Below are 24,866 nucleotides of genomic sequence, written 5' to 3' on the forward strand. Positions count from 1 at the left end.
GCCCTGGGTTCCTATTGGTGTTTGTTGATTGTACATTGCTTTTCAGAGTGACTCAGTTAAGTTTATTGAAATGTTATGCGTGTCTTGCTGAGTCAGCGCGGCGTCCTGGACTGGATGTACGTGAACCTGGACTTTGTCCGACTTAATGAAGATAAACTACTTTTAAAGCTCTCCTCTGACAGTGCATTTGTGGGTGTGCTAACCTATTGGAACTTCTTCCAACCATTAAAAAAAAAAAAAACCCAACAATCATGCTGGTTCATTCAATCTCAAAGCTGGATTCTCCTGAAATTTTTTCTCCTTAGTTTCCCCAGAGCTCTGCTTCATTCAACAGAACAACAATATGACCAGAGTTCATATTGTTGAGCAGCGTTCATGATCATGCTTATTTTTCATCTCTCAGTACAGGCCATAATATATAAATAGTATGGACCTATCATGTGAAAACTTTGGTTTAGCCCAACATTTTTAAACAGCAATATGTAATGCATAAAAAAAAGATGTGTATCTGGCTTAAAATCAGGAGTCAGCTTGGAATAAATAATAAATAAAGAAAAATTATTCAGAATTCAGTGTGAGCTCAGGAACCACTTGCTGATGCTAGAGAGAGAAATGTCATCTACATTCTGGTGTGTGCAGCTTCATAAAATGCACTCTGTGTTACTTTCCCTCATCATTAAAGCACCAGTGGTTAATTTTTAATTTATGATAATTATACTGCAGAATGTATATTTCATTGCCATTAAAAGGTACAGCTACAAGATCATTCAATACCAACACATTTTGGTGTATCAGGAGCACCAAGGTCACATATTGAATGCTTTTTCATACACAGGAAGGCTAGAGATATGTAAATGGAAACACAAGAGAGTGAAAAAACAGGTGAGGTTACAATAGGAATGATTGTTTAACTGTATCACTGCAAATGTCATTAATTTGATATCACAAAACCAAATATCATAGGGTCTTAATGAAACCTTAGATTCACATTTACATGTGAATTCCATATGCAATTGAGTCTCAAGCAAAAGACTGGCCTATGTTTCCTGAATTTTAAGGAAGACTGAACCTGCAGCTCATTGCAGCCCCAGTCCTTTTCTGCTGTCAGTTTGGTTCTTTAATCATGCACATTTCTGCACACTGTGTGCACCAATAGTGAAATGACTGAAGTTGCAGGATATTGAGGAAAAAAGGCAGAACCAGGTCAGAAAATACTTAACTGACCACCAGGTATATATTGAAAAGAACAAATTCAACATTTACTTCTTTCAGAATCATTAAATATATTGAATGTTTCCTGTAATAAAACTACACTGGGAAATCAAGCTTTTTTTTTTGTTTTGTTTTTACCATAAATATAATAATTATTTTCAACACACCAAAATCTGAAATTAGATCAAGACACATAACTGTGTATTTATTTGGGGAGAATAATATATTTAATGATATGCTTAACAATCACAGAATCAATTATGCTTGGCAAAAATACATTAAAAAAAAACCCCAAAAAAACTGCCTGGGTTAAAAGATCAGTTTCTATATATTTGTTGAAATTAAATCTGAAAAAAAATAATCCCTCCCCCCTACAACTTCAACCCATCAATCTGAAGCTAAAGCAGTCTGGATATTTTGTGGGGATGCTCCGGAGCATGGATGTAGAGGGTAATATTATCCACATGAACTGACACTAAAAAATGCAAATGGAGAATGCACTGGAAAGCAGCTCATTTGCCCACAGAAGGAAATCTATTTGCTTGGTTTCCATAGAGAGGAAAGAGAAATTTTCCTAATGTTGGAGATTTCCGGCAGGTCAGCAGAGCGGGCGCTTTGCTCATGGAGGAGTCACCAGCAGAAGGCCAGTCAGAGATGTCTCATTCTGTTTGTTTATCATGCATGATCCTGGTTACCAGTTGCTGTGATATAGATTTCCACTGTTAATCAAGAACTTGCCATCCTGCTCGTGACTAATGTAAGATAAAATGAGGTTTTTTTCCTGATGTAAAGCATCCTCTAATGGCAAATATCATCTCTTAATGAAGAATGGAGCTGCTGAGGCCAGGGATCCCAGAGGAAAGAGATTACATCCTTTCAATAGGACAGTTGGGCTGCCAGCCCTGGCTGTCTCAGCCTTCCCCCTCCAAGATGGGACAGTCTGTCCTGAGACATCCCTGTCCATCCTTTGCACTCTAACTACAGAGTTCTGATCAGATTCATTGCAAATATACCACAGCTCACATAGTGGTCTTATTGCTTTCACAGCGCAAAATAACTTGTAAAAAAGAGCTCAGAGAGGTCTCTCCTCACTTAATGTCTCAGAAAGCCCAATACTGTTGATTCACATCAAAGAGACAGTCACAGAAGCGAAAGCAAAAGCAAACAAAGTGCACAAGGCTGACACCGTGCCCTGCCAGCACAGTGCATTATGCAGTAGCCAGTGTCCTTCCTACTGCAGTGCACTGGGTCCTGGCTGGGAAGCTGCAGAGATGAGGAGAAGGCAGGGGATGCCAGGTTAGAGGAGTCAGGGTCAAAATTTGGGGCAGGTCAGCAAGAGAAACTGACTCTTGAATGGAGTGATAGGAGGCACAGAAAAGGCTCAGGTGGTTTATGAAGTCAGAGATGATACAGGAGATGATATTGCTGTTGAAAGAAAGGACTGCAGAAAGCAAGTCTTACAATTCTATTCCTGCAAAACCAGTCTGCTTTTTCTCATGGGGAAACTGAGCTGTTTAGGCTGGAAATACTTGCTTTGGCTAGTTATCACTCTCTTTTAGCAGTCTACTGCATATTTCAATATATTTATAAGCCTTTATGTTGTAGATAAACTTATGGCAGAGTTGCACAAATCAGCTAAAAATTCTCAGCATTAAGAGCCTGGCTATGATGATGTATGCTCACCTTGACTTCCCCTGGTACTTTTTCCTACAGAAAATTGATCCTGATCCTCATACCTGATTATTTACCCCAATCTGTGCTACTGTCCTCACTGGAAACCCTGTGCTGCCCTCCCAACAGCTGTAGAGCAAAGAGAGTCCATAATCTCTTCCTGTGTTGGCAGGTACGAAGGTGGATTAAGAGCCCGATGGTCAACGCTGAGAAGCATCCACATGCCAGCCTCAAATACCCGGGGCCCACTGTGATGAATTTACCTGCAGGGGATGCAGAGCTGGAGCCTCCCTTCTGCCAGACCTGCCTGAGTGACCACCCTTTCCAGCGAGGGATTGCTCCTCAGGAGGCCGAGTCCTGCTCCTGGGAGAGCCAGAGAAACAGCAAAGTAAGCCACTCTTTCCTCCCCCCAAACTCTGTTTACATGTTTTGTGCTGACAACAGGTCTGTACTTAAAATGTTCCCGTATTTAAGAGACTCTGTGCCCCTGGAAGAGAAAGGATGTTCCAAAACCTGAAACTCTACTGACCAAGGCTGTTGTGCACATCTGGGCTCTGCTTTCTACCTTGAAATTTGGTGTCCATGGAAAAGAAAAGACTCTTCACTAAAGTGCTGTGATGCCCTCTCATAGTATTTGAACAGATTAGCAATAATAATAAATATTACTTCCCTGTTTTACAGAAACTGGGGTGAGAATAGGTGATATTATCTTTCCAAGATAGTGAAAAGGACCCAGACTTGCTAATTTTTTCCCTGCTGTCCAACAAGACCACCTTCATCCCCTCTACCCCCCAAACCACATCTAGCTTTCTTTTTAGAAATTAAAATTTGGCTCAGGGAGTTTTCCCAAACAGGAGGTAAACTATTCAGGGGGTCTTTTAGGAGAAGGGAAACCCTGTTTTGCCTCAAGTCATGTTAGTATGTAATAGATGACACTATTCCTCATCTAGTGCAGGGCAATTACACACAGATGTGAAGATGGCAAAATTGTGAGGGCTGAGATTAAATGGTCGAGAAGGGGATTTTCTGAGGCAAACTTTGCACCTTTTTTTCATTCTTCAGCTCCACATAATCCCTGTGGAGAAAAGCCAAATGCAGAACAGAAAGTTTTCAGCAGAGTCTGTCATCCCTGACAGAATTATCCCTTGCCTGGAAATGGTGTGCAAAAAAAGGAGAGAGTTGTAGAAACATAAAAGCAAACAAATAAGAATCTTTCCAAGTACAAAGCAGAGCAAATGTGACAAGGCATTTATCAGAGCCTTAGCATACAGCTCACAGCAGAAACATTTTTTTCAAGCTACATTTGCTGCATTTTTAAACAGGGATATCCAAGCAGCAGGTGAAAATGGAAGTCCTGTGCACTTCTGAAACCCAGCAAAGGCATTGTGGTTAAACATGTGCAAGTGAAGGAGCTAATTACTCCTCCATTTTACTTCATTAAGAAGATTAATTTTGCTCAGGCTGAAGCATTAAAAAATGAAAGCACCAAAGACAGCAGGATTCTGCAAATTCTTTGCCCTGCTGTAAATCACATGTACTCCTGCAGAGCTGTAGGGCCTCACAACTGATTTCCATTAGGTTTCACATGCATGTGAGGTAGATTTGGCTGAATGCAGATTCCCCTGGACCTCTCTTGCTGTCTCCTTTCTGCAGGCAGTGGAGAGGTTGCTTACTCAGCAGCTGGAGTTTGCAGCAAGGGAGGTATTTTGCACGCTGCTTTAAAAACATCATTATCTGGCACAAGACTTCTTGGATAAAGCTTTCCTGCATAAGGAATCTTTTAAGTAAGTTAAAGCACAGAGTCCTTGATGTGATTAAATGTAAGGTCACTGCCTTTTTCTCTACAGTAGAACCAGGAGGAAGCTTTCAATAATAAAGGCTGAAGGAGTTCTGTGTGTGACCTTTCCAGAGTTTAAAGAGAGTTTCTGGGTGAGATTCTGTTCGAGGGTTACAACTGGCACAAGCTGCATCAAGTGCGAAATAACTCCCCTCACTTTAAGCCAATGAACTTCAACAGACAGTTCTATATTTCAAGGAGAAGAGAACGAGAACGTGATCTCTGTTAAATCAGCAGGGAGCTTGGATTGTGCCAGTCATCTCTCCTGGATAACTCTTGTTTCTTTTTCTCCACTGCTCTTCCTTCTCTGTTTTTCAGTACTGCAACCAGGTACTGGTATCATGATTATAGTTCCTTTGTGCTGTGCTCAACACCAACCCATACAAGGGTCCTCCTGACCCCGTTCTTTTGCTCAAGGGCAAATTAACTCAAAAACAAATCATCTGTGAAATATTATTAAAGGCTTATTCTAGGCAACATGTTTTTTCTGACAGGCTTCAGGCTATTCTGATCAGTTTGAAAAAGGCCTTATAAAAACCAACCTGATTAAAACACATCACCCAAGGGGACACGTGTCTGTATTCCTATTCTTATTTCCAGTACAGAACAAGGGAAAAATTCATTACTGCTTGTTTACTGTGATTGTAATTAGGTAGTGGAGTCTTTAAAAATTGACATAGTGTAAATAAGATTATTTTGAAACTAAAAGTATTTTAAATAATGATTTTTTTCTTCATATATACTCTCATTTCCACTTCCCCAGGCTTTTCTATTAACGCATGTGCCAGCTGGAATTTATAAAAATTATTACTGATGTAACCTCTATTAAGTCTCCTCTGTTATTTGTACGATAGTGTATAATCTCTGCATTTTTATGATTTTATTTTTCTGCTTTGCTTACAGTGGACTAGATAATTACCAAGCATTGCCAGAAAATCATGCTAATTTTCACATGACTGGCTTACATAGGTATATTATTGTTTTTTGTAACCGATGTGGATTAGTTATATGGGAGCTTATATCTGCTCTACTAGTGTAACAGCTGAAGACCTAAGAGCTTGGACCACTGCCAGGGTAGTGATTTACAATAACCAAACCTCACTTTTCCATGTCTATCTGCATAGTTCAGGTTGCACATAACTCACTGGCTTGATGAAGAGGGTAAATTTGCTTTCAAAATAAATTACCATGCTGTGTAATGAATACCTCGTGTGAGTAAGCTGGTTTTGAAAGAGCAGGCAACCCATCTCTTAGAGTTGCATTGCAGTCTGCTAAATAGGGAGAGGCAAATATGGTGAAAACTGGGTGTGATTTCAATCTCTCAGGTGAGGGTTTACCAAGCTGGATTATAAGAAGCAAATCATACTCACATGCACACACACACACATATAAAATTCTTTTTTGTTCTGCATGACCTGTGTATTCCACTTACACTGTATTGTTATGCCCTTGTTTCAGACCTTTCTCTAAATAAGCAAAATATAGGACCTTGTTAGTGAGCTCAAAATATCTTTCTTCCTTTTTTTTTTTTTTTCTCAGAGCCAAGAGCTAGGTTCAAGGCTTGTTCTGTTCTTTCCTCTTTGTCTAAAAAATCTCCTGCTGCCCTATCCATCAGCTAGCGTCTGTCCTGAAGCACCACAGACACATCTCTATCTAGGAGACCAAAGCCTTGAATGTCTAGAGCCGTCTTTTCTTTCCACAGCCAGACAAAAGCCCTGTGCAGCCCCTAGCTAAGAGGTGGGAGGAGGGAAAGGGCGAGCCCAGTAAGCCTTTACTCCATTTAGGCAACGTGACTTCAGCTGGCCAGGAGCGTGTCCAGCACGGCCGTGGCTGTGTGATAGACGGGGCACTCAGGGGTGCTGAGCAGGGTGAGCACCCAGCAGCCCCAGGAGGGGCCATCCCCACATCAGGGACCACGTTTGGATCTCTTCATCCCCTCTTATCATGTCCGTGGGGCAGGCGATGGGGAAGAGATGGAGGCTCCTGAGGCAGTTGCCTTGTCTTCTTCCACTCACGGCAGTCCATCCATGCCCACTGTCTTCTGTGAAGGAGCACCAGGAGAATCTTAATTAGGGCTGCAGGGAATTCAGTGCTGCCACCTTTTTGGATAAGTCCTTTTCAGCTTAGTGGGAGTTAATTACTCTCATGGACACTTTTGGACCGTGTTATTAGATCCATAGCAGGAATTAATTTTACTACTGAAAGTCTCTCAAGGATCCTGTGAATAGAAGAACCCTTGAATTCAGTCAGATTTCAGCACTTAACCATATTTCAAGTCTTGCTTCAGAGATGAGGAATACCGAAAGAAATATACCCAAGCCAAAGGCTGGACAGCTATTTGAGATAGTTCTAATTACAAATCTCTCCCACAAGTAACACACAGCTCCTAGAAACTTTCCTTTGAGATGGGGTAAGAATATGTTTCAGATGAAACATTTTGCATAAAGGGGCATCATAAAAATTAATGCCTTTTAATGGACTAGAAAAATGTGGGGATGAAAAAATCTGACTAGCTCTCCATAAAGAAAGAGTTTGGTGACAAGTCTGAGTGGGATTTTTATGGAAATATGGTTTTCTCACACATTTTAGATAAATAACCCTCCTACATTTAATGATCCGCCTTGGTAATGAGGCACCCTGTGATTTACTCCCTGGTAAGTACTAGTTAATACACTAACATATGCACATACACAACAGAGGAAATGAAAATCCTGAAAGCCCAGTACGGGACAAAAATACTCCTGGAACCAATACATGTGAGAAGTGCCACAATAAAAGACAATTTGGAAAAGAAAAGTAGATTTTAAAAAGGAAGCTTGGGTAGCAGAAATACAGAATTGTTCAGTGAAATCAAGTCTGGAGAGGACTGTGAGAGGCTCCAGCAAACCTGGGCAAATTAATAGCCTGATGGCAGATTACACTTGATAGAGGCAGAAACACAGTAATGCACTTTGATGGAATAATTATAACTACTCAGTACACCCTGCAGGGTCTTGAGTTAAGTGTGATTATTCTAGAAGGCAGCCTGGATGCCACAGAAAGTAGCTTGGCTCAGGTCAGTCCCACGCTCAGCAAAGCAGACACTCTGTGCTTGCATTTAGGAGTACAGCCCTCCATCCACGGAGTCTGCTTCTGTCCCGTATGGAGAGACATGGGGAGGATGTGGAATAGATACATCTACTGTGGGTGACAGCAGCAGTACCAGGGCAACACATGCCTCTGAAAGGCCTTGCAGAGCAGGCTATCTCCTTCTTTTCTTCATTTATAGAATGAAATCCACTTTGGAGTGTCTGTCAGAGACTCTGGTAAGTAGGATCCTTTGGAAAGACGTTTTCAAGGAGCAAAGGACAGACAAAGAATCAAATGGTCTCTAAGCCTATTGCTCAGACTGACATTGATGTGAGCTTTGTTGTCTTGATGGGATGCCTCATGCAGTGATTTAGGAAAGACTTATGAAGATTATCTTGATGAGTTTAGGCTTCTCTTTTGTCCCTTCTTGTTCTTCTTCCAGGACAAGGACCTGGCAGAAAAAAAAAATTAACATCATTCCAGAAAAATTATGGTGCTTTATTTGCCAGCTCCATGGTAATATTGAAAAGTAGAAATAGGTCTGGAAAGGGAAAATTAAAAACAACTGGAAAATTCCCATTTAAGCAGAGAAACAACAAGAAAACCTTGTATAAAATACTTCATATTATAAGCAAACTTTAAATATAAAGAGCTACAGGGATATGCAACTGTCTTCCAAAACAGAAGAGTCAAACTTAGTGGCATCTAGCTGAAGTCTAATATATTCATGCATAGAATATTCCTGCCCTTACAGAGGGTTACTCCAGATTCCAGGGTATGTTTTGCTATGGCCCCTAAGACTGGAAGATGGAGGCTTATCTCACTGAGCTGGGAAACTGCCCCTTGTGTTCATAAAAGTGACACACAGAGAGCCAATCAATCAGACAACCTTTTTCAGAGCTCCATGTTATACTGAGAAGGACACTTGCAACATAATCCTAAGGAAGAAAATGTTAAAACCAGTAAAGGAAATAGTTCTATACTACATGTGATTTAACTTCAGAATCCACAACCACTGGAACTCCACAGCTTCTGTCACCATTTTTCACTTACAAGTGAATCCAGACTTGATACGCTGTTCCAGTAATGTATTGTAGCACCGTCTGAAGATTAAAGAGAGTTTTAGAGAATAAAGTGGTTCAAGATGAGCAATTAGAACAGTAAAGAAGGTATTTTGTACTTCTATTCATTCTGCAGTTTCTGCTTGTAGAAAGTGTGTCTTTTCTGAATCATCACAACTCAAAGTTGCAGCTTAATCCTGAGAATTGACAGTCTCTAATGAAAAAGCCATTTTTCACCAGCAGAGCTTATAGCTATTTCCTAAATAGTTGTTTCTAGCTGACTACACTAAAGCTCTTTCAGCTAATGATATAAATGTGTCACTAATGAGGTTTTGATGGAATTTGGAATTGAGTTCATTTGAATACTTACCTCCCCCCATAACTACAGGTTTATTTACCTGCCAATAGGTCTCTGTGCTTTTGGAATTTGATCATCTGTATATATGAAGACCAGGCACTCAAACATTATTTTATTGCAGATCCTATAGCTTTAGCAAAATGAAACAATCACAGATTTCTCTGTAGCTCAGATTTCTCTGCAGCTGTGAGTATCAGCTGTGAAAGCATCACACGAGTGAGGTGGGAACAGGCTTTGTTTCAGGGATTCAATCTCAATGCAGTACGTAGTTACATGGGTTTGTAATGGATTGATATAGGGTTATTATGGATAATATTTATTTAGACAAGTCAAAAATGTTTAGCACAAAGGCATTTTCAAATGGAAATGGCAAAGCATAGTTTATAAATGCACAGGCTAAAATTATGTGTAATTTCAGTGAATGGGAAAGACTGAATAGCAGACAATTGCCTGTGGGGGGTTTTACACAGTCCCAACTGACAAAGAGAATGTCTATACAGCACAGAGCATATAAATCATCTCCATGGCTCAAAGAAATTATGGGATACATCAATCATCTGCTTTACAAAAACGCAGTGAGGCACTCAGTCATTTGTACATCCATCACAGGTCTGTTCAAGTGCCACAGACTTAGTAAATTAATTGGACAAGTCAATATCAAAATCTAAAAACATGTTCTCCTTCTTTCTGAATGCTGGTTCAACACTACTGAAGATAATTAAAGTATTTCTTATTTTAAAGAAGCTGTCAAGTGTTTTCCCTGGGGATAGCTATAGCTGGAAAATGATTTATTATTCTTTCCATGGGGTTTCCATAATACCTGAACTGGAAATGACATTTCTCTCTCTTTCTTAAGTTATTTTTTCTTTTAATATGGTTTTTATCTAGCACTCTTTTTGAGTCAGAGATTCAAAAGACTTTGCTGACAGTCAGCAAGATGAGAGAAAAGTATTCCTTTCTCCACTGGTGGTAGTAACCCAAAAATACACAGCAGAGTGGGTATGAGGAATCTGGGCCAAACACAGTCGACCAAATTTCTGTTTAATTTTGTTCTGTCACGCAAGACAAACAAAGCTCATTTCTGATTATCAACTCGTCAGCCTCATGAGGCCAAGAGATTTTTCTCACTAGAATTGAAGAATGTTCTGCATTTCTCCAGAATCCAGCTTCTGGTAATACTTAGTATCTGATATCAAAGAATACAGTGGACAAGACCAGTAAAAAAAGCAGTTAGTTTGAAAGAATTTTTTTCCCCAGTCAGTCAAATGCTGTGCTAGATTCCTTTGGTCTACAAAGGTTCTATTTAGCAGGAACAACTGGAGTTGCTGTTCTCAACTAGAGTTTGATTTTAATCTGTTTATTGCCCATCTTGTAATCATTGCTTCAGCTCATTTTGAAGATAATCCCGTGCTTCACAGTAGATAAACAAAGGAGTCTGTTGCGCTGTGTGACAAGGTCATAAAAACAATCTGACAGGCAATTGATACTTCTCTCCTAAAGAGTAACAGCACTACAGATAAAACAAACTCTTTCATATATGTGTTGTTAAGACCACGTACAGATAGCTAAAGATTAGATCTGCAAAGTAGCTGAGGGCATCCCCTGGGCAGTTTGTGTGCACCCCTCCCCACCAAAAGACATCCCATGGCCTGCCTAGACTGTGCTTTTGAGCATTGACAAGGGCTGGTCTTGTGTGCCCTTTCTCTCTGAAGAAATTAATCCCTGACCCCGAAACAAGTTTGTTAAAGAAAACTTAGTTTCTTCCTCTGGCTCCTCTGTGTGCCCCAGTGTGTCTACCCCTGGAAGTCTCAGACCAGACAAGACACCCCAAGTGCCTTGGTCAGTGCCAGTAACACAGTGAACAATTTTTTCCTCATCTTAGCACTGGAGAGGTTGCATTCCTTTGCATTTTATCAACAGGTATCACTATTTTTCTGTCTAGAAGTTCCAGATAACCTCTTATGTACAATTTTCCTCTTTGCACAAAGAGGTTATAATTGGCAAAGAACTCCATATTGTAAACTCCTGTATTCTGTAAATCCTATTATATTAGTCAATACAGTGCCTACAATGCTGCTCATTTAAGGTAATTTAATGGAATCCACACCCCAGGACTCCTCAGTGTCTCTTCTCTTAATACAGTGTGCTTGCTCTATGTCTAATTATAGAGTTTCCATTTTGTGAAATCTTTTCATCCTTCTGAATAGTTAGCTCAGGATGTTCTAAAAGAGTTTCTGTAATGCACTCTCTGGATTTGACAGATGCATGATAAATCAACTTTTTTGGCCATTTGCATTAATGGAAATATAATTATTTCCAAAGCAGCAGTGCAGCTGCACAAAGACTTTGTTTGGCCTATACTGTATGACACCATATTAACATTTACCTTTAAACTGAATAGAAACTCTGCTCAGGCTCAAAACTGTCACACTCTCTCAAAATTATTTTGGAGCCCTCCTAGAAAAGACATTATTGTTTTTAAAATCCCATTATAGTCTTGCATAAGTTGGAGAATTCATTTCATAGGGGGAAAAAAAATATCAAATGTTCCTGAGACAGAGCTCAGGGGAATTGTGGGGTAGGTGTCACCTCATCTGATGTCTATAGAAGTCATATGAAACTGGAAGGAATCAGGCCCATGGGAATTCAAGAGATTAGAAATGCCAGTTTAAAGGAACTTAAAAAGAATTTAACCCTTTTAATTAGGAAATCCTAAAGTGTGAGCTGTCATGTGAAACCATGTGGGTTTTGCTTTCCTGTGAAACTAAGAATTTTTTTGCAGATAAGTGGACTTACAGACAGAAGTAAAACCAAAACAACATACAAATGTGTTTATTCCAATCAACATTTGACAAGTGGTGTGGTAGCACTTGATAACATCTTTCTTTGTTCTGGAGTAGAATCCATTCCCTACAGTTACATGATTAAATTTTGCACATACCTAAGTGCTTTAGAATAGGCTAAGCAAGCAAATAGAAAAGACAAAAAGAGGTTGGATTTATTTCTCTAAGCCACGAAGAAGGATTAAGAATGGTCTTGAAGAGGATGTGGTAGGATCCACTCTTGCCCTTGAAGATAAGCTGATGGAGTGAGGGTTCCTCCCGCATATTATTACTGAGAGTGTGAAGTGGAAATCTGAGGACTACGATTTAGGTAACTCAGATCTGTTAGGGGAAGACAAACACCTTTTCTACTCCCAAAGCATCTTCTAACTACTAGCTGGTAACACCTTGTCCAGGTGAAACTGGAGGATGCTGTGAATGCCACCCTTTGCAGCTGCATCACTGTTAGAGCACACACAAAACCCTGTAGCTTGTTGAACCCTGGGCTGCCTTCCTGAAACCCCTTATTTGAGTATTAAGGGGTTGTGGGATGAAGTGCAGGTGGGAAGGAAAGCTCCAGTTCCTCCCTGCCTCCTAAAGGTCTCATTCTTGAGAGTGGCCAAGTTTTGCCATCAGCCCTATTCCAAGGAGACTCATGGAAGGCAGGAGAAACAGATCTGATTTCTATAGGATAGAAGGACCTGTCAAAACTGGAGCATTTGTTGACAGGCTTGGTCTATTAGACAGAAATAGGGATTGGTGCTCTTAAAAAGCTTTTCAAAAGCCAGTCTTAAAAGGCAGAAGTTAGATAGCTGATATTTCTCCCTCGGTTGTCAAGATATTGGCTGTTGTTAACTGTGAAGCACCTAGTGCTGCTGAAGAGGTACCTATAGAGGTTCCTATACACCCAGAGTTACAGATTATACCCTAGAAGGTTGATGTCTAAAAGCTAGCTTTCATTAAGATGATGATGTTTGGTTTCTTAAGGATTTTTTTTAATCTAGCCCGCAGCAATTGAAGCTTTTTGAGAGATAAAGATATTTTGGCTTAAAAAGCTGTCCTTTCATCAAAACAATTCCCCAAGCCCCAAGATACATTTACTGAAAGAAAAATATAGCTACATGCAAAGCCAAATGCATACAGAAATGCAACACAATCCTTTTTTCTACATAATAAATGACAGCTACTGAGGGAATGGCTACAGATGAAAAGAACAAACTAGCTTTCTTTTCAAAGCACCAAAGGGAAACACATGGAACAATGAAGCTGTTGAGTAAACTCTGTCAAGATAAATATCATATATCTGAAAAGAAAAGTACCTTTACAATCCGATTACTAAAACTGGAAGAATTTCAGACATCTGTGTACTTCAATCACCAGGGGTTTTTTGTCAAAATTGGAGTCCAGGGTTTTTCTGTTTAGTTTTGCTTTCATATGCATCACTGAGACGTTATAAAGTTTTTAGTTTCAGCTGTCTCTGAGGGTGGCTTTTGTTTTTCAAATTCAGCATGTCAGGTAACTATGCTTATTATATTTCTAATGTGTCAAAACCACCATTTAATATCAATAGTTGCATTGATTATGAACTTTGATACTGCCGAAGTTCCACCCTGATAAAGTACTGCTTTTTTTTTTTCCACACTATAGTTTTGGGGTGGACTCTGAAGGTCAGGATCTGGGAATTCATCCCTAGAAGGCACAGATACACCGTAAAAGATTTTTATGCTCAGGTGGTGGTTCCTCCATTACAACATGCCTCTTCCAGGGTCCTGTGCATTATTGGCACAACTGGAAGAAAAAACTCAGCAGCAAATCTGTCATTTCCTGCACTAGATACAGCCACTGTCACGGTTTCAGTCCAAGGCTTTGTCTGCATTTGGTGGGGCATTTCACACCCAATTGAGAAGACAATCTAATCACAGATCTGGCTCCTCCTTGCCCTCTTAGGCTTGCCTGTGGTGGCAATGTTTGCAATCTTTGGCCCCTTTGTCCTCTTAGAGCTATGGAATTGCTGCAGTAGTCTGTGAATCTGTGTTTTTACTACATTAGCACATGCTGAAATCTCTACTGAACCTACGCTTGCCCCAGTCTATGACTGCAGGAGCACAGGAAAAAGGCAATTTGGACACTCTCCAAGCCTCTTGCTGCAAAACTCAGATTGTATCACTGCCATGGATGCCATTAGCAGCCTGATTCTTCCTTACATTTCATTCCAGCAATACTGAGAAGAGTGGAAATAAGACCTGTAGGAATATTTACGGATATATAGGCCTATACAGCTTCCTTTATGAACTGTCAGCAGATCTTCAGAGGACGTTGTTCCTTTAAGTTTTGCAAAGAGTTTTCGTGGGGGAAAAAAGGTATGGTGCCTTCATACAACATTTGTCAATATTATTTTTCTTTCGGTGAAACTGCTGTGTATGCCTAGTTTTGAATTTTCAGTGTCTTGGCAGCAGTCTTGTGGTGAAGTTGATAGTAACAGACTTACTCAGTTCTGTCACAACCTCAAAATCTGTTTGGCTGTACCATGATTGTTGCCAGTTTTGGATGGGTTGGGATCGTATGCTATCATTTCACTAAGAATGCTGCTTCAATTTCTTTGAGGGAGAACCATAGGCTCTTCTTGGACCAAAGCCACAATTAATAAGTCAATTAATCCTGCTGATGGTCTTAGAGATAAAGATGGACCACTGCTTATGTTACATCTGCTTTAAAGTTTTGTGTACAGCTGGAAAGGAAAAGACCTACATGCTGAATAAATCTTTTGGAGGAGTGGAAAAACTGAATCTCTGACTCTAACCACAAGTGGGAACTTTCTTCAGAGAGATGTGTAGCTATCCCACAGCATTCCCACATCTGATTAGGTAACTGAGTGCAAGCAAATACTTGTACTTTGAAAGCAGGAGCAACTGTTTTTCAGAGTTGCAGTGATTGTTGACACTTATAGGTGTGTTAAATATTTTCCTATTTAACAAATCCCATTTTTCTTGATGCTATGACCAGAGATAAAGAGAAAGTATTAACACATCCAGCAGTCCTGTTTTGGTGCTTTTATGATTTGAAATAAGCAGTGAAATATACCTTGTTCTTTCCTTACCTCTCAAAACACATGGCTAAGGACAGCTCACAGCAGCAGAGGCTAAGGACCAACAACAGGCTCGGTGGACATGCAAGCAGTTGGATGTTTAACATTTAACTTTTGGCCAGCCCTTTTGTTCAACTTCAAGTCTTGTTAACCATGACAGCATCAAATATCAAGCTGTCAAATGTTCAGAACTAACACTGTTTGCAATTGCAAAGCCAGACTGCAAGGACCATGCAGGCCCTATTAATTCCTTCCTTAGAACCTGCATTATGGATTGCAAAATTTGGTTTAAATCTTATTGAAACCAAGTTTCAGCCAAACTGGATATTGCTGCATGGCTGACCAGTGCAAAAAACATCCATCCAGATAAGAATGATGTTCATACAGAACTTTATGGCTTAAGTCCCTCATTTTATTTTTTGGGTAGAATGAAGTTTTAGAGTTTCATTTTACCTAATGAGCTGCATGAGTTATTCAGCCACTTTTGTCTCCTGTCAGGAGAGCCAGAAGAAACCCACTGATAAGAGCTAATCATACCCTTCACGTAGCAGTAGCCTATTCATTTAAGTAATTTCAGTGTCTCTACCTGAAATGGTGAATAACAATCACTGCCCTCATTATCAGGCCAGCATCACTTCACCTCCACCACCTCTTGCAAAATATGGGTGTAGAATAACATGGGCTTGTCATAGTTGCATATGATTCCATTTCAAGCTTTGCACTCACACAGTATACAACAGTGGCATTATTTAGACATCCATTTACATCTCCTGTACAGCTTTGCTTCATTTCTTCCTCTGAGCATTTATGCAACAACCATTGCAACTATAAATGAACATAAGTAAAAAGGTACAGTTTTTGCTAATTTACTTTATTTCTCTGCACGTATTTGTAACAGATGAAGACAGAGTGAATTTTTCATTGTTTTAAACAGAGAACAAGACTATTTATTCACTATGTCACCGAGTTGTCAGAAATTAATGGAAATATGATTTCAAGTACAGCACAGGTAGACAATGACTCTCCAAAACCATTCTGCTTCTAACCAGCCTCATTTCCTTTCCATTTTCAGGTCAAATGATTCCTTAGCAGAGAATAAGAAAGGTAGAATGATCAGGCACTTTAAAAAGAAAGGGTCAAACCCAAGTACAGTAGACAATCTTTTCTGGTAATAATATGTTCTTGACCTTGGTGTCACAGGACTGAACTGCAGTATTATGAAAATATCAACAGTTCCCAGTCAGTAGGACATTGAAGCTGTCCCTCGAGCAAGTGACATTTGGCTTCCTCGGGGCATGTACATCCCAGGCAATGGGAATGCAGCAGGGCAGATGGTGAGAGCACCACGCACTTGCTGCTGGTGGGTGCAGGTACATTTCAGCTCCTCCTGCAGCCTCATCTTCTGTTCTTCAGTCAAGCATATCTGCCCTGTATGAAGAAGTTTATGTTCCAGACAAGATTAAAGGATGTGCCAGCCAGCATCCTTGTACACGGGGACAGGGATGACTGTAGGGAGCTCCCCACCACTGCCAGCACAGACACTGCACAGGGCTAGGGGACATAAAAGTGATTAGGCTATGGTGGCATTTGGGGTGGAAAAAGAAACCTGGTGAATACCAGGAAGATTTATAGGTCTTACAGAATCCCTCAGGTAAATTGGTTCTGATTTTCTCAATGGCTATAAATCTCAGCTGACTCAGTGTGGACCCTGCACACACCAGGGCCATTATCCTTTACCTCCTCTCACCAAGCTGCAAAGACCTGGAGCTGTGCTACAACAAAACTAATTATCCAGGAACAAATTTAGCCCTTTTCCTGAGTAATTCACCCCTGTTTCTGAGCAAATCCTATATACATGAAGTTTTGAGGTCTTGATAATCCTATTGGCAGGATTTCAGATCCACTGTCTCACTTAACTGAGTTTCAGTCCCTTTGTATCTGAGTACATAGCAGAACTACAAGCCTTGGAAAAAGGGTCCCCAAGTGCTTGATGAACATCAAGAAAATACACAGAATAAAAGGGCTTCTCTGTTGGTATAAACACCACTGTATGTGTAAACTGATTGTCATACTTATGTAAGAATGTATTAGAGGATATCACTTCATCATGAAAATGAATTGGAGGATTGGAAAATAAAGCCTATTCCAGATTCTTTGAACTGAGATTTGAGTTTGAACAAATCTTCAAACTCTTTGTTATTTAGATTTTTCATCTGTAAAATTGAGATAATTATCCAATTAATCCTCAGGCTCAGTATTTCAAGATGCCACATATGATCAATTTTCCCTGCCTCATGGAAGGCATACATCACTGCATGAGTGGTCACTGGTTTTATTTCCTCTCACATACAGAAAAATACAGAACAAAACAATATTGCAACCAGTTTTCTATACTAGTGCCTAGGACAGAGTGAAAATATAGTCTAGAAGGTCTGCAAACTGCCTACACAAAAAACGCAATTAGTATCTGAAGCGAAATCCAGTCATATCTTCTCCCTGGCGGTAGATGCTATGTGGCTGAACAGCCAGAGAACAATTATCACTGTGGGCAGATGTGATTGCTGCTGAGACATCTCACTTGCTCATCCACGGAAAAATGCTCCCTGCTCAGGCCAGAAGCAATTGAAAGCAAGCTGGGAGCATGCAAGGTTCATTGATTATTTCTGAGGGTTTACAACCCATGGCAGAGAACTACTTTAGGCAAATTGGGAACTGACTCCAACATTTGCCCAAATCTTTAACCAAACCTTCAGTGAATTCAGTTAACATTCACTTTCCTGCATTAACTGTTTGTAAATGAGAGTGGGATAATGTGCAAGTGAATGACTGCTCTGGTTAGAGATGGCAAGGACCAGAAAATACAGTCTTATAACACTTTCAGTCTGATTCCTGGGAGACAAGGAAGTATAGCCTTGGAAGGCATCCACAGCTCTGAGAGACCCTGTGAACATGTGGGAGCTCTGCCCACTCAACATGCCTTGTTCATTGTGAGTGCTGTGTGAGCTCCACATACAGACACATTTTCATGCCACTGTTTACTTAACAGTTAAATTCCATGCGCCAAATTATTTCAGACACATTTTATAATTTTTATTATAGCATACAAAGCATTAGTTTCTTTGTGATAGTTAAATTGTAGTCTACATAAAAAGAGAAATATGGCAATAAGTCCCAGTTTTGGATAGTCTAGACATGATCTCTGTTTCTATTACACCTTGTCTTATTTTGGAAAATACAGACAATGTTAATTAAATGGGAGGTTTCTTTTCTGAACTTGATTTAGGATATAGGTACATATTATTGTGAGTCAACTGGAAGGGCTCAAATTTATAGCTCTGTTTGCTACTTTGTAGGAACTGTAATGTTCTGTGTGTTTCTCCCTTGTGTCAAAAAAAAGATCGTTTAACCCTGGATGAGAGGGCCACGATGACTTCATCAAAAACTAATTTGAGAGGCAACTTGACCGTGGCCTACAAATATCTCCCTGATGGAGCAGCCACTTGTAACACAAAGCTCTTCAAAGAAAAGATATAAAAGCACCCTGTGACTGGAAGATCAAGCAAAAGCAATCAATAAGAAAAAAAGTAAAAAAAAGGTTGAACAAATAACTCATATATAAAAAAAGGTGCATTTTACATCACTGGAAATCCTGAAGTTCAAATCAGGCATAAAATGCCAAAGGTGAGGGGAGTGAGGTAGCAATAAACCTTTGACAAGATACTGTAGCCACATTATGCAAAATATTGGACAAGATCATTGTACCATCTACTTCTGACTCTACAGTTAGGTACCTGAATTTCCACTCCATTAAGCATTGTCTGGTCTCAAGATTCCTATTCAGTCCCATGGAACAAAACACAGATACAAATCTGAACCCAAAGTCAAACTTTAAAAATCTGAGGCTAGAAAGCGTGGATCTCATATCTTGGCTTTTACGAATTTTTAAACTAAGAAAGAAAAATGTAGCTTCTAGAAAATGTTCTATTCAATGCTTTTATTTCCACTATCTGACATAAATAAAGATGTTAGTTGTTTTATAATGATCAGTCTAAATAACACTTATATGCATTATTTGGACTAGTGTAGTTCTACTGTAGAAAAAGTACTGATGAATTTCATGTAAGTATAGGTAAGAAAAGTGCTGATTTTCACTGCTGCTTGTCCCTTGACTTTGTTTTCTCAAGAGGAAGGATTCTTTCACTGTCTGAACAGGTGATATAGCTTCAGCATGCTGTACATTCATAATGAATTGCTGTCTGATGCAGCATTTACACTGCACTGCAGGTTTGCAGTTTCATTGTTCTCGGGGCCCTGTCCTGTGAACCACAACACAGTCCTTCCTCCTGTTACATCAACCAGTCCCATTCACACTGATCTGGCTCCCAACATCATCAAATTCAGCTCTGGGTTGCACTGTTGAAGGCAATGAATCAGAAAAGCTCTGATTCACAGAATGTTCAGTTATGACCCTGAGCTTGGCTTTAGGCTGGGATAAGGTCCTTGGTTCAAAAACACAGTTAACCCAGCGCCAAATTCAGTTAGCCCAGTCTGCCCTTCTGCAGAAAAATGCATCTTCTGTCCCCTGGCAATGGTCAAGAAACATCTGGAAGAGGGCTATGTGGTTATGTTTTTGCAGGTGAGATGTGAGCTACTCCAAATAGCTTGAGGTTTTACAGATTAGCTGAAAGTTTTACAATATCTTATGTATCTACTAATGCCATTAGATGTTTGTACTATGCTTTGAGTTTTTAGTCCACCAATTTTCTCCCTTCCTTGATAATCTTAATTGAACAAAACATTGCCACAAATAATAGTTTCTCACAATTTGCCAACTGTCAAGGCAAAAGTATGATATTTATTGAAAATAAAAGTTGGAGTCTGAATAAAATATTGCTTTAATGAAAGGAGGATGCTTTTCCCAATAACTAAAGCAATGCACAATGCTTTTTTGCTACACAGTAAAGATATGATAGGAATTTATTTGAATAAATCAGTAATCAGTAACACAGATGAACATTATTGTTTTCAGTCTTGGTGATTCTTCATGGAAGACCATCCTTCAGATCCCACTGGGGTATCTATATTGTAGCCGTCCCACAAAAAAAAAAAAAAAAAAGTATTTTTCACAACTAGAAAACTTTCTTTCCCCTGAGAGAAAAAGTATTTTGCACAACTAGAAAACTTTCTTCCCCTTCTTCCTGTCTTTGCTGCTCTGTGCTGTGTGTTTATGGCAGCAATAGCCCAGGGAGCCGTGCTGGCAGCTAAGGGTACCTTCAGCTTGCTGTTCCCAGGACTGGCACCCTTTGCAGAGATGCTGTGCAAGGATGCATCACTGTGTGGAGAAGCACACAGCTTGGAGAAACAGCATTGCAGCACATGAACTGCCTTTCTCAACTTTGCAGCTCACTTGACTATGGGCCTGTGATACAGCACCATCAAACCCAGTCCAAGTCATGGCTGGTTTATGGAAATCTGCCTCACTGCTTTTTCCACCCAGAGGAAGAACTTAGACTTCTCACATTTTTTCAAACAGCTATGTAAACATCTGAATATTCTTTAGGCAGGCTGGGAGAACCTGCCAGTAAGAAGCAGCGCCTATAGCCATGTTCTGGCCCAGGCAACTTCAGATTCCAGACTCACCAGGGGTTCTTGCTTTGCACACCAGCATGGGGACATCTGGTCTGTTCTCATTTCAGAAGCTGCAGATGACTGTGGCCCCCAGCAGTGGTGACAGCCCTTCCTAGGCACTAGGCCCAGGGGTGGTGGCCTTGCCAGATGTTTTGGACTTTTACTCAGACAACACCCCTGAGGCTTCAGCAGCACTGAAGCAGCCATGCCAAGAGAAGTGTGGATGGCTGCCATTAATTTCAATGGACAACTGGCTGTTATGACTGACTGCAGAAGTTTTAGCCACCGACTTTATGACTCTTTTAAGTTTAAGTGAGCATTTCACAAACACAATCCACAGAGCTAATGCACGCTTGGCCCTATTACATTCTGATGTTGTCCTCCTTGGAAGAGATTGTCTACAGGAATAAAGATGTAAATCCAAACACATTAACTGTCATAATGAATTCAGTGACTTATTTGTGTAATTGGGAACCTCAAGCAAAACCAGGATATTCATTGTCAGCCGAGTGGCAAAAATATGCTGGATCCTGAGGCTGTGTCTTGCTGAATAAGGTAGATCCTCTACAGGACTCCAGCAAACAGCAATGAAAGCAGACAGTTTAATAAATAAGTATCATTTTGTATCAATAAGCAACATCTTCTCTTTCTAATACAAAGTGTTTGTGGTATTTAGCCTAGATAATATATTCTGCTTCCACTGTTGGTATTGATGTCCTTTCAAGTGAACAGAATATGAAGCGAATAATGAGCTCTTGCTGTTAAGATGTTCAGCAATGAAATAATTAACAATGTTGATGTGTAAATTAGGTTTCAGAGTTTAAATTGCCTTTGCAAACCATATTTCTCTGGCTCTTGGTTCAGCAGAGCAGGTGAGGACTGGGTGAAAGCTAAACAGCAACAATCTTTCTACAAGCACATATGTGGTAGACTCACAGGTCACTTTTAGACCAGAAGTGCTACCTGCCGTGCTAACATTGTTATTCAAAGAGTAACTTGTCTTCTTTAAACTGTCTTCTTTCTTCCTTTTTTGGGGCTCTCCACCCCTGGCACCTCGCTGTGTGCAGTGAAGAAACGTGGACTCCACACCACAGCAAAGGAGGAAGCAATTTCCCCAGGTCTCAGCTCCTTTGGGGCTCCCACAATCACAGAATCATAGGATGGTTTGGGCTTGAATGGACCTTAAAAGATCATTTAGTTCCAATTCCCCTGGGATGGGCAGGGACAATTTACACTAGACCAGGTTGCTTGGAGCCCCAGCCAACCTGGCCTTGAACTCTTCCAGGGATGAGGCACCCACAACATCTCCAACAACTTGTTCCCATGTCACAATACCCCCACAGTAAAGAATTTCTTGATAATATCCAATTGAACCTATCCTCTTTCAGTATAAAGCCATTTCCTCTTGTCTTGTTACTACACACCCTTGCAAAAAGTCCCTCTCCAGCCTTCCTGCTAGGCTCCTTTATGTACTGAAAGTTGATACAAGGTTTGCTCAGGGCTTTCTCTTCTCCACACTGAACAACCCAACTGCGCCTACCCACAGTGATGCTTGTATGAATGTCTGGATGCCTTTAATCTTTCCCATACTGGCTGCCATGAAAAAGATGAGCTTTTTCAGAGTATCTCATGAAGTATTTGAATTTCAACAGCCTTTCCCATTCCTTTTCCTACATGAAGAATGGGTAGCCAGTCTGCCTACTCTCTCTTTCCCAGTCTTTATTTTAGGGGTCTCCAGGCTGAGGACACACCACGAGGCAACACAGCTGAAAAGAACGGTGTGCCTAGGTCAAAAGGTGCAGAGAAAGAAGTGATGCAGTTGCTATTTTATTAAGCACTTATAAAGACTGACATCCTTTACTTTCTAAAACAAGAAAAAGCTGGATCATGCAATTTTTTTACATATTTGCCAAAAATATATAAAGCACTGAACATTAGCCAAAATCAGTACTTCAAGTTAAGTGTTGCTTGCACTGACATATGAACTTCTGACTTCTACTTCCCTTTATCTTCTTCCAATGACAGTGAGATTGGGGGAAACTCAAAACATAGTCTGGTGCTGTTAAACTCTGCTTCAGAGAAAGAGCTCTTGCAAACCAAAGGATGTAGTTTTCCACAGCTGATTCCTAGGACAAGGCTTAGTGGGAGGAGTCCCTCTCACCTGGGCTGTTGGTCTTTCAGGGTCCCATTGTTGGAGTACAAGAAATGAGGGAAGGGAGAAGTTGTGCTTTGTGGTAGGAAAAAACTTGCTGGTTTACACACTGCATTGTATGGATATTGTTTTATAGAACTGAACTACTGAATTGGGAGTATGTGAACATAATCCAGGAAAGCATACAAAAGAAACATTCTGCATACCATAACAAAGGGGCTCTTCTCAAGGCAGCCACAGGTTTTAAGAACCTCAACTGAAATGGAAGCATAGACATAAAAATAGAAGGTGTGATTAAAGTGTCACTGTACATACAGATAATTCTGAGGAAATTAAAAGAGAAGAAAAGTAAATTAACAAAATTATTGAAATGGATGCATTTGTTAGCAATATCATACCCAAGTAAAGTGGGCACACTTAGTGCTAAAGGAGTTCCACTAGCTATTTCAAACTAGGTTTCCTACCCATTCATGTCACTTCTGTACCTGTTGCTCTCTGTGTTTCACAAGATGTAATGACCTTCCATCCCTGCCGTGGAACACAGAAATGTTTCTGGCTCTGGCCCTGCAGACTGGCGTGCTCTGGAGTGCAGTCAGGTTGTTGTCAGCTCTGTGACTTCCTGGCATTGGCCCATGATGACCACACAAGGGTGATGCTGCTGCAGTGTCAGTGTCTGCTGTGAACCCTCCCTCTGTCAGCAGGAACAGACTTCACTCCCACCCAGGTCTGTTCCTGGTTGATGGATACACTGGTGATTCAGGTCCCTTGATAAAAGCCCCAACTGCCTTTGCTTGGACATGCAGGACATTGTGTTGCATAAGGTGAGAGAGAGACCTGGTGATGCTCCAGGGGGTCATTGCTTTAAGTGCACTGTTCCCCTTCTCCTCTTTAGTATCAGTTTAGCATGAGTTTGCTTGCATGGGAGTCTTTCCATGTGCCCATCTACACAACTTTACAGACTTTTACTTTTGCAAAATTTGATAGTGATGCCTCTTGTTTCATGGCAGAGTAGCCAAGTGTTTCCTCTTTTACCAGACTCCGTTAAGTAACTGAGTTCAGAATTTGCAGCTTTCAGCATCCAAAGTCTGAATAGTATTGCTCATGGACATTGTGGACTCAACACTTCTGTCTTTGACATAGTGGCTCTGCCCTTATGTACTGGTTTGTACATACAAAAAGATGTGCTTTTCTGTAAGGGTAGATCCAAATCTAGAGTTTGCTTTTCCTTAAATGCTCTTCTCTGTGTTTTCTGAGCTTGTTTTTCTGGGAATTATCACAGTTCTGCCTGGAATGCAACAAACTTTCTCTCCTTCTCTCTCTTCATCTTGCACCTACTTTCTATTCCTTCTTTCCCACAGTCCCTCTGGATCTTTAATCAAGGAGTTCTACAGTAGCCAGAACAGTGGCTGTCCTGGATGTCTATTTCTTCCATACTATTTGTCATGTGTTTATATGAATAAAGATAATGAGAAATATGCTATCAGAAGAGCAAGTCACCTTTTCAATGTTTTGCAATCCTGTGCATCCTCCAGACAGACACCTGTTTAGAGTGTGTGTAATGGGAGTGAAGTGCCATTTGAGTTGGGACTCTTTTGGATGAAAGTATTTCTAAAACTAACAACATAAACAGCACCACTAAAAACTCTACGTAAGCAACCCACCAGAGCTCCAGACCCACGCTAACAAACTACTCAATCTGTCAGGACTGCAGACTTGGAGAAAAGTGCATTTGTATGAAGAAGTATTTAGGTTTGATGCTAGCAGGAAAACTTCTGTCTTTGGACACCAGAGCTCTTTACCAAAAGCCAAAATTCCAGTGAGAATTCTTTAACTTGTTCTTCTGCAGCACCTTATTTGCTGTTTGACTGCTGCTTCCCATTCTAATGCTGGATGCAGTGTTTCAGTAGGATGGAGAGCCTTGGAAGTACTTTGGGGCAGATAGGCTTAGCAATGGTGTAATCCTGTTGACTG

General features: G+C 40.4%; 1 protein-coding gene across 1 annotated transcript in view; it reads left to right on the forward strand.

Moving 5' to 3' along the window:
• SGK1 (serum/glucocorticoid regulated kinase 1) overlaps window positions 1–24,866 on the forward strand; it is a 69,911-nt gene that overhangs the window by 19,719 nt on the left and 25,326 nt on the right. Inside the window, exon 2 of the mRNA XM_005493889.4 lies at window positions 3,056–3,271. Within this exon, the coding sequence (XP_005493946.1) occupies window positions 3,056–3,271 (216 nt within the window). The remainder of the gene's footprint in view (window positions 1–3,055; window positions 3,272–24,866) is intronic.

Source organism: Zonotrichia albicollis, chromosome 3 (assembly GCF_047830755.1).
Source record: "Zonotrichia albicollis isolate bZonAlb1 chromosome 3, bZonAlb1.hap1, whole genome shotgun sequence".
NCBI lineage: Eukaryota > Metazoa > Chordata > Aves > Passeriformes > Passerellidae > Zonotrichia > Zonotrichia albicollis.